This window comes from Lepidochelys olivacea (assembly GCF_965140295.1).
Source record: "Lepidochelys olivacea isolate rLepOli2 genome assembly, chromosome: 15".
NCBI classification, from domain to species: Eukaryota; Metazoa; Chordata; order Testudines; family Cheloniidae; genus Lepidochelys; species Lepidochelys olivacea.
The window spans coordinates 3,244,286-3,254,492 of record NC_140425.1 but is presented as its reverse complement, the minus strand read 5'-3'; the positions used below and the strand labels follow the sequence as shown (position 1 = coordinate 3,254,492).

The following is a 10,207-nucleotide window of genomic DNA, read 5'->3' as shown; positions in this document are numbered from 1 at the left end:
GTTTCTCTTGAGCCCTCTGTCAGCAGGCAGAGATTGCTATTTACTACTAGCTCATAGCATTCCCCATGACAGGTATGATCTGAGCTGTTCTGCTTAATGAGTGGTGACAGGTAGCTATGGGGACTATGACTGCAGAAGCAAATCACTGCATGCCTTCCCCTTATTTGCAAACTGTAATCATCATGCTTTAGATGCCTTGATAATGAATGCATTTCAAAGGGGCTTTGGTCCATGCATATCCACTGCACACCTCACTTCATTAAACAAGCTCCTAACTGCAGACATATAATAGTTCACTGCTAACAGATACAGACAGATTAAATTAGATAGGGTTCATTGACGGAAACTGTATAAAACACCAAGCCAAAAGATTCAAATTCTTTATCTGCATGTTTTTATACACATTTCTCGCTGGAGGGAGAGGAATTTAAAGTACATCACCATACAGCTGAACTCCTAGGGCTTTGTCGGCAACAGGAATGGGATGTTGTGCGTTGGTTTCTATGCATCCCATGAGTCTCCTGCAGGATAAGGCAACGTGTGTGGAGTGGGCAGCTGTAGCTAATGGTGCAGGCAAACCTCATTGCCAGTCGTAGTGCTCATTCTAAGTGCTCCTAGCTGTGCTGAGTGGATGCCCCAGGCAGTTGGGGGGGTGGGGGTGGGGGGGGTGTTTCTTATATGAAAATAAAGTTCTCACCGAATCATTACAAATAGTTTTAAAAAATCCTGAATGGCGGTTGCTGCATTAGCTGTATTGACAACTAGCACAGCAGCAAGCCTGCCTGAGGGGCAGTTCCTATTTGTAAACGGAAAGCTCTCCGAAGGGCTGGGTGATCCCAGTTAACATTGAAGGGCTGGGTATTGCACCGTAACTTAAGATCAGGAGGCCCTCAGAAGTGAAGGCCTGAATCCAACGCAATGCTTTGGGCTAAGAGTCCCTCACGAAGGAATCATGCCTTTGTTCCGTTTCCTGTCAGCCATGACTCGGCGGTTATGATTAGCTCTTGCCCCTTTGTTGGCTTCCTTCTTCTTTCGCTCCTGGACTGTATCCCGGCTCTGTCCATGCCCCTTGACATTCCCTACAACAGCCGGGGTGTTGTCATACTTGTACCTGAAGTATAGATAAAAACGGGAATCACACAAGTTCTGCACAAGGCACACAGGATCACAAATCTAATTTCTCCTTCTAAGACAAAGGATCCTGTGGGGAGAGCACACCTGAGGGGAGTCCATCCACCCAGCCATCTCCCCTGATGAGTGAGCTATGCAGCGCTTCTATAGTATCTGAACATTATCCACCAGCCATATGATGACAGCTCACTCTTCCTGCTTTTAGCATGCCAGCAGCCAGCCAGATATTGCACTGAAGCCTTGTACTGTCCAGACATCCCCTGTGGTAGTTTCTGAGGATCTAGAAAGCTCCTGTACCCCAAAATCTTACTAATCTTATGCAGGTTCCTGCTCTCCCTTCCCCCATATAACTGCAGCAGCAGCATTGCTATGCCAGCGAGGGGACTTGCCAGGCATCCCTGCCACTTGGTGTAGCTGCACTCTAGGCAGCGAAGCGGAAGCTGAGTAAGGTGTTGGAAATGTGTCACTCCCAACAACTTTTTCAAAAGATGGACGGTCTGAGGCCACGTGTACCCTGAACCCCTCACCACAGCATGGCTGAGTCACTGCAGCACGGCCATCGTACGGCACGTCGTGGAGCCGCTCTCCTGACGACAGACGGCAGCTTCAGTGGCGGGAGAGCGTCTCCCACCCACAGAGCGCTGCCCACAACGGCGCTTTTGCCATTAAACCTTTTGTTATTCGGGGTTGGTTTGTTCTTTTCACACTCCTGAGTGACAAAAGTTTTAATGATGAAAGTGCAGTGTAGACATAGCCTAAGACCTGGAGCTTCTCGTCAACTCAAGATGCAACATACCATTGTGGCTGGAGCCCTGGGCAGACAGGAATATTCTGACCAGGTGCAACAGTCGGAGTGTTTTCCCACTGGCTTCAATGGAGCCACGATTCACCCATGGAGAGGGATTCCGTCTTACCCTTTCCTTGCAAGGTAAGTCATCCGTCTGGCTTCAGCTCTCTCCCTCAGCACTGCTGGGTCCTGCACAAAATGGTCCTGCTGTGGGATGGAAATAAAGTCTTTAATCTCATTATCGTCTTACCAGCATTCAGCATGACTTGGGGAGCTACACAAGCCTGACTTCTTGTGGCTATCTGGTGTGGGGAGAGTCCCCCGCATCCCTCAGCTGAAGTTATTAATTACAGCCAAGTAGTCCCCCAGGATCAGTGACGGAGCGACTGAAGTGAGATGCCAAATTAATCAAAGTGAAAGCATCCAAAAATTTGAATTGCAAGTGTTTTCACTGAGATTTTAGGGTCTCCCCCCTGCCTTCACAGCCAAATCATAGAATATCAGGGTTGGAAGGGACCTCAGGAGATCATCTAGTCCAACCCCCAGCTCAAAGCAGGACCAATCCCCAATTTTTGCCCCAGATCCCTAAATGGCCCCCTCAAGGATTGAACTCACAATCCTGGGTTTAGCAGGCCAATGCTCAAACCACTGAGCTATCCCTCCCCCCCCATTTCCATTAAATCCATGACAACCATAAAAATAATAGAGCCTTAATGATCCTCCCCTCTGCCCCACACACACTGTCCTCTCTTCCAGAGATACATGCACACCTCTCCAAGGAGTAAGAGTCATGTGACATGCCTAGGTGGGGAGGCTGTGGGCAATTGTACTCGGGGGACACTTCACAGTCCAGAAAAGCAGAGCTGCCTCAATGCTATGCGAACAGATTCATGTTCTGGAAAAGGAAACCCTTTCCACACTGTTACTGGTCAGGGCTTCAACAGGTGAAATAGACAGGGCACACAATAGAACTTAGTGCCAATTCCCATCAGCCTACAAATTAAGCTAGTAACCTTTGTTGTTTCCTTTTCAGTCTCCTCCACTTCCTCCTCCTCCTCCTCCTCTTGTCCTTTGGGTCTCAGGACTTGAGGGATGGTAAATGGCCTGGGAATTTGAGAGAGAAAGGTGAAAGATTCAGTACTATTTCATCTGGGCAATTCTGATACTAGAATATTTTAAAGACACTTCTGAATTACAGAAGGGCAGTTCTTTCAAGAAGTAAAATCCACAGCTTTTATGGACCTGCCTAATTTGTAAAGCAAGTGTTAGCAAGAATTAGCAAATCTAGAAAGAAAGAGAGCAGCCAATGACAAATTTGCCATGTTCCAATGACTTCCGGGAGATCTGCAATTGGTGAATATAGACTACTAGGGAAAAGTATCTTAGTGGAACGTGTATCCTTGATTTCATATTTAATACTTCATCACCTGTAGGATCATATACACTGATGCAGCCCGACTGTCATTCCACAGAGGTCAATGGAGATCTCCCCCAGGCACCACCTCTGATGTACAAAAAATCCAGACATCCAGGATGATCCTGAGGCCATAAAACTGGCCAGCTGGCTGTGTGTACTGAGCTCCCTTACAGATTTCTTGGGACAGCTGTCTCAGAAAAGGGATGATCCTGGGAAAACCTGGACAGGCAGCAACACTACCCCAGGTTGAATTTGGGGCTGTGTATTTTGTTTAGTTCTCCCTTTTTATACATGCACATCTTCAGTTCCCTGTGGAATGTTCTTTTCACATCTGTCAAATCTAAATTAAAAAGATTACTTTTTAAAGTAAATTAAAAAGATTACACTTACTATCCAGTGCCACCTCGAGGCAGGGATAGGATGGCATTTCATGCACTGGGTAAATTGCAAGGGAGAGGAGAAAGGCAGAAAAGACTTGAGACATGCAAGGGACAACAGAGCTGCACAAAAGAAAACATGCCTTCCTCTAGGAGACCACCCAGAAAGCATTGTGCAAAGAGCAATGGCATTTGATGGTTAATTCTCTCTAGACCTCAGCACACAGACAGCGATGGGGCTGGGGGTTGTATGTAGGCATATCAGCTCACCTTATGTGCCACCATATTAAAATCAGGTATCTGCTCAAAACAGTCCCCACTTTAAAACTGCTGCGATTGGTCAGAGGTTATCCCACTGATCCTCAGTTGCACCCATTATGCCGGCACTGCGCCCGCTGGGGAGTCCTTCACACAGGAGAAAACCCACTGGCTTTATGGCCCCTTGGCACATCTCAAGCGGTGCAAAGGGCCTGGAGCGAAGAAGAGAAAAACTATCCCCTTATTTCTGCCTCCAATGTAGTTCTTCTAAAGGATTCCATTTGATTTTAAATCTGTGGTCGTGTCACTGAGGAAATTAAAACTTACAACCAAAAGCACAAGAGCCTTGGTTTTACGTCAGACGCCCAGGCCTGATTTTCAGAATGCTGAGCACCCTCAGACCGCCCAGAAAAGCCAGTGGGAAGGGTGGGTGCTCACAACTTCTGAAGACCAAGCCCCAAGGTGTTACAGGTGAACTGTAAGAAAGTTTTTATTCAAGTCTCTAGAACTCTTTAGGAAGATTCCAAAAGAAGAAAGAAGTAGAGAAGAGCAATATTTTGTTTTTAAATGGGGTTAGCTCTGTCTGTTAACATCTTACAATTCCTGCTTCCTGAAAATGCTGTTTTGGATGGAAAATTACTCTGTAAATCACAGAGAAATGTTAAGCTTACAGCTTCCAAAAGACGGAGATATAGGGAGAAAGAGTGGGTGTGCATACTTGGTTGTCTGTCAAAATCTCATTCCTTTTCCCAACGCATCTCTAGCCACGCTCTTAGAATTAATGTTTTGCAGTTCCAAACCTCAGCTAACCCTCACAACCCTGGGAGCCAGCTCAGTATTAGCTCTATTTTGCAGATGGAGAGACTGAGGCACAGAGAGGTCATGGTCACATGCCGAGTCAGTGGAGTGGAGCCCAGAACTCTCAGTTGCATGCTCTAATCACTAGATCACAGAAGAGCCTGTGCCCAAGGAATTGCCAAACAAGCAAGAACAGGGGCCAGCTTTTTCTTACTGTTTGCCCAACGGCTTTTCTGCCTTGAGGTGGGGGGAGAAACAGCTATAAGAGGCCAATTCACACCCTCTGTCCCCAATGACCAGCGTTCCCCTCTGTGTGCAGAGTGAAGGACTTTCTCAGTGCAAGCTTAACCTCTCTGAGCAAAGCCTCCCGCTCGGGTTTTAAAACTGAGCTCCGGCAGCATTTGGTTCCACACATGGAGAGAGGGAAGGGGTACAGGAGGAAGGGGGAGCATGACAACTCCCTGTTCCCATGGCTGGGAGAAGCTTCCTGGCCAGCAGGGAAAAGGGGAGACCCAGAAACCCCTCCTCCAGGCTGGGAGCAGAAAGAGCAGAGAGGTGTCTCTGAGTCCCTCTGTCTGGGGTGAGAGCAGAAGCATGGGCAGTGGAGACCTCTGTGCAGGACATGCATTTTCACCCAGGCTCTGTGCCAGTGTGCAGACACATGGCTTACAGGACATACCAACCATCCTCTTCTTGCTGGCCAAAGATGCTGTACCCACCTCCTACTGATCAGCTCATCATCTGAGTCAGCATCGTTCGCCCCCACCTGGTTGCCGTCATAGGTGTCGTCGTATTCATCCTCATAGTCAACCCTATAGAACTGGGCTTCCCCCTCCTGCTCAGGGACCTCCTCTACGATCACACTGTACTGGCTGTAGCGTTCCTTCTGCTCAGCTATCAGGCGCTTGTCATTCAGTAAACTTTTTGTCGTATCTTTGTCCTTCCTGCACGGCGGGGGGGGGGGGGGGGTGCGCAGAAAGAAATAAAGGCAGTTTAAAAAAATCTAGCTGTAAAGAGCAACTCTAAATAAATGGAAATTTAAGCACCATCTGGTGATTACATTTTATTCATCCTGCTCTAGCACCTTTCATCTCAAAGAAGCTCACAAACATAAGCCTCACTGCTTCCCCTCCTGAGGTAAGTACTGGAGATGCAAAAGGATTATTTGACCCACTAACGAAAACAGCCACTTCTGGTTTGAACACAACCACTGTTCAACAGCACCCAGCAAGATTGTGCAACAGGTCAGAACAGGAATGGAGATTGCCACCTCTGGCGGAGACTGCAGAGGAGATTTTAAGAATAGCCAAATGCAATTACTCTAGCTGGACCAGGACCAAACTCTCCCCAAAAGTACCATGGACCATGACTAACTACAGGTGGTCAGGGCCTGGAACCTGTCGCAGCTGAGTGGCAGCATGTCCAGGTGCATGCTGCCCTTTAGCACTAGGCTGCAGCAGCGCTGGTTCATGGTGGTGAGGTATCTGCATTGCAGTAGCGCCCAAAGGCACAAATCAGGGCTCAGCACTGCTTCTGTGCTAGGTGCTGTACACTCCCTCAAGTCAAAAAGCCTCCAACCTAAGCGTAGGATGAGAGAAAGCCGCTGCATACAAACAAACAGATGAGGAGCGCACAAGGTTACACAGAGAGATTATGAGTATTGCACTAAACAGGGGCTAGAAAAGCAGGATTCAGAGGGGAAAGGACAGCAGAAAAAACCACCAAGCAGGGAGATCTGCCTCAGCCAGGAAATCAGAGCCCCACAATAACACCACTTTGCATTCCTACTGCACTTCATCTAAATATCTCAAATCACTTATATACCCATCAATTAAGCCTCATCCAACCCCTGTGAGGCAAGTAATATTAGCGTTAGACCTATATTCTAGACAGGGAAATCAAGACACAGAGGTACAGCCAATATTCAAATACAGCCATTGATTTAGCATGCCTCAGTTGCACGGGGACCTGATACCTCACGCTGGATTTTCGGACATGCTGAGCACCCACTGATCCTGTACAGTGATCAAGACCTTGTGATGCTGAGGTTGTAAACCACATATGAGAACTTACTGCAGACTTATGGGGAAATCCCTTTCTCAGTCTACTCAGGACAACCTGCAGCTCCCAAAGCCTGAGGAGGAATTCACATCTGAATCCAGAATTTATTCAGAATCTGCATAGTCTCTTCATATTACTAGTGGAAGAACCTGTCTGATGAACAGGTATATCAAGAATTGCCAGGTTCCTGTGACATTCTTGCAAACGTAGGGAAAGCCATCCTCTGCCCTGACCATCAATTCCATTCCTATTCAGGATCCCCAAATTAGATAATGTTTGCTTCCCCTTACTCCATGAGTCACTGCTTCTACCGCTGTTTCTGTTGCTGTGCTTAAATTTAGTTACAATCAATTCGAAATGACCCTGCAAATGTTCTGCTTTACTCACGTGTACCGTGCAGGATGGGCTAGGAGCTCCTGCTGGTTTTCAGCAACGAGGCTGACTAGGCATTCGGGAATTGTTTCCTGTTGAGACGACCTGATGGCTTTGCAACAAAGCTGCACTGAAGTGAACAAGGCTGACAGAGCTGTGTCCGCCTCTCTATACTGCCATGACACCGTACACCAGCGGAAGGGGGTTTTCCCCCGGTGTAGCAACGCCACCTCCCCGAACCAAGTCCGCTCCATCAACATACCCATTCTTCAGTCGGCAGAGCTGCATCTACCATAGGGCTTAGACTGGCATAGCTGTATCGGTCCGGGGCTGGTTTTTCACACCCCTGACTAAGATAGCTATGTTGACCTAACCTTTAAGTGTGGACCATGCCTAACATAGGTCAACTTACAACCACTACAGTAATTACTGTGGTGGTTCATGTCCACACTGCCCTCCTTCTGTCCGTACACATCCTCACCAGGAGTGCTTCCAGCAACTTAAGAAGGGCTGAGAGCCTGGGCTCTCAATTCCACAAGCAGCTCCTCGCTGGGACCCCAGCTGCCCCCCTGTGCTCACAGCTCCCCGCTGGATGCCTAGCTGTCCTGCCTTGGGCTCTCAGCTCCCCACTGGGACCCCAGCTGCCCCCCAGGCTCTCAGTTCCCCGCCGGGAGTAAGACAGCCACCCGGGCTCCCACCGATGAGCTCTGTTCCTGGAGCCTAGACAGCTGCCAGGTTCCCAGCAGGGAGCCTCAGTGTAGCTGGGCTCCCAGCAAAGAGCTGGGAGGGCACAGCCCGTCTGGGAGCGGGGAGCCAGGAGCCCAGGGGGCAACCAGGCTTTAGCTGGAAGTCCCCATCCACCCTGGGGTAACAGCCTGAGCGACTAGCAGCTTTCTCATCAACGTCACGGCTCGGCCCTGCTACAGTCGGGGCCGGGTTGGGGCTGCACCATACAGCTCCCAGAAGTCGCAGCATGGCCCCACGCCAGCTCCTACACGCTCCAATGGGACCTGCAGGGGCGGTGCCTGCAGACGGGGCAGCACACAGAGTCGCCTGGCTGTGCCTCCGCATAGGAGTTGGAGAAGGGACATGCCACTGCTTCCGGGAGCTGCTTGAGGTAAACGCCACTCAGAGCCTGCACCCCCTGAGCCTCTCCCCACGCTCCAAACCCCTGCCCCAGCCCTGATCCCCCTCCCACTCTCCAAACCCCTCGATCCCAGCCTGGAGCACCTTCCTGCACCCCAAACTCCTCATTCCCAGCCCCACCCCAGAGCCTGTACCCGCCCCCCGCCCCCCAACCCCAATGTTGTGAGCATTCTTGGCCCGCCACACAGTTTCTATTCCCCAATGTGACCCTCATGCCAAAAGTTTGCCCACCCTTGAACTAGTACAATGGGGCCCAGCCAGGTTGTGGTCTTCAGGTGCAATATCATGTTAAACAACAACAACAGAACTCTAATAAGATAAAGAGCAAGCACCACAATTACATCTCTCTGGTTTTAAGGAGGGAGGCAAAAAGAGTAGAGATCTTTGAGACCCAAATCAGGCCTCAGATGAGGCTGGAGGAAACCCTATTGCTCAGAAGCCTGGGCAAGTATCAAGTTTTCTGCCTGCAAGTCAAGGAGAACAGGGGAGGCAGAGGATGTCTTCACCACGAAACAGGCATGGTTTTGGCATCAAAACAGCTATCTCGATATAAATTCCTAGTGAAGACAAGACATTGTATTTCTTACCTTGACGTACCAAGCCAAGGTCAACCCTAGGTGGAGGGTATATGGGTGAGCCCAACTAGCTACCAAAAGCTACCTTCACTTGGATTTTACATCAAAAGGGCTATAACGAAGGCTTCGTTTTAGTCATGGATATTTTTAGTAAAAGTCACCGACACATCACGGGCAGTAAACAAAAATTCACAGCCCATGACCTGTCCATGTCTTTTACTAAAAACGCCAGTGAAAAAAACTTGGGGGGGGGGGGTTTGCCCACGGGCCCCTTGGGAGGGCGGTCCAGCTGTTTGGGGGTGAGACGTAGGTGGCGGTGCGTGGCCCAGGACCCGCGCTGGTGCTGGGGGGGCGGGGGGCGGAAGTTGGCGGGGCTGCGAGGCTCCCTACCTGGCTCTGCGCCTCCTCTCCCCCACACCCCAGTAGCAGTAGAGTTTGGGTTTGGGAGGGGGCAGGGGAACCACGGCCAATGGGAGCTGCGAAGCTCTGGGCAGAGGCAGCGCACAGAGCTACCTGGCCACGCCTCTGCTGAGCAGCTGAGCGAGGGGGATGTCACCGCTTCCAGGGAGCCACCGAGCGCCTGCCTCACCCTGCCCCAACCCCCTCCCCCCCACACCCAAACTCAGCTGTGGGGAAGAGATGCGGGGCACAGGGGCCCGAGACTGCCCCAGCAGTGGCCAGTGCACCCGGCGCAAGGGCTGCCTAAGCTGCCCCGGAGCCAGGCACACCGGCTGCTGCAGAAGTCATGGAGGTCATGGAAAGTCACGGAATCCATGCCCTCCGTGATAAACTCCCAGCCTTAGCTTAACTGATCTAAAAAACACACCTATTTTGTAGTGAAGACACAGCCAGGAGAGCAGAGTGATGGCCACAGCAACATGGGGAACCAAAGGAGCAGCAGGGCACAAGAGATCTGAGCTGTCTCTGCAAGGTGGAGGGTGAAGGGGCTGAGTTGAGCAAAAGACGTGTGCTGACAAACAGGTGGGAAAAGAATGGCTCTAGCTCAGTGGTCTCCAAACTTTTTACACCCAAGATCACTTTTTGAATTTAAGGGCAACCCAGGATCTACCCCGCCCCTTCCCCGATGCCATGCCCCGCTCACTCCATCCCTGCCTCTCTCAGTCACTCGCTCCCCCCCACACTCATTCACTTTCACCAGGCTGGGATAGGGGTTTGGGAGGGGATGCGGGCTGTGGGCTGGGGCCGAGGCCAAGGGGTTCGCAATGTAGGAGGGGGCTCTGGGCTGAGCCTGGGGCAAGAAGTTGGGGTGCAGGAGGGGGTGAGG

The 10,207-nt window shown here is 50.5% G+C and overlaps 1 protein-coding gene across 8 annotated transcripts in view; it reads right to left on the bottom strand.

Moving 5' to 3' along the window:
- Positions 1-366: 366 nt before the first annotated feature.
- The window catches only part of ASCC2 (activating signal cointegrator 1 complex subunit 2), a 48,582-nt gene continuing 38,741 nt past the window's right edge, over positions 367-10,207 (bottom strand). For all 8 annotated transcript variants that reach the window (XM_084648860.1, XM_084648865.1, XM_084648859.1 and 5 more), the window contains 4 exons: positions 5,488-5,712; positions 2,932-3,022; positions 2,046-2,125; positions 367-1,111 (listed from right to left, as the gene is read on the bottom strand). In XM_084648860.1, the coding sequence (XP_084504986.1) occupies positions 940-1,111; positions 2,046-2,125; positions 2,932-3,022; positions 5,488-5,712 (568 nt within the window). In that variant the 3' untranslated portion in view covers positions 367-939. The remainder of the gene's footprint in view (positions 1,112-2,045; positions 2,126-2,931; positions 3,023-5,487; positions 5,713-10,207) is intronic.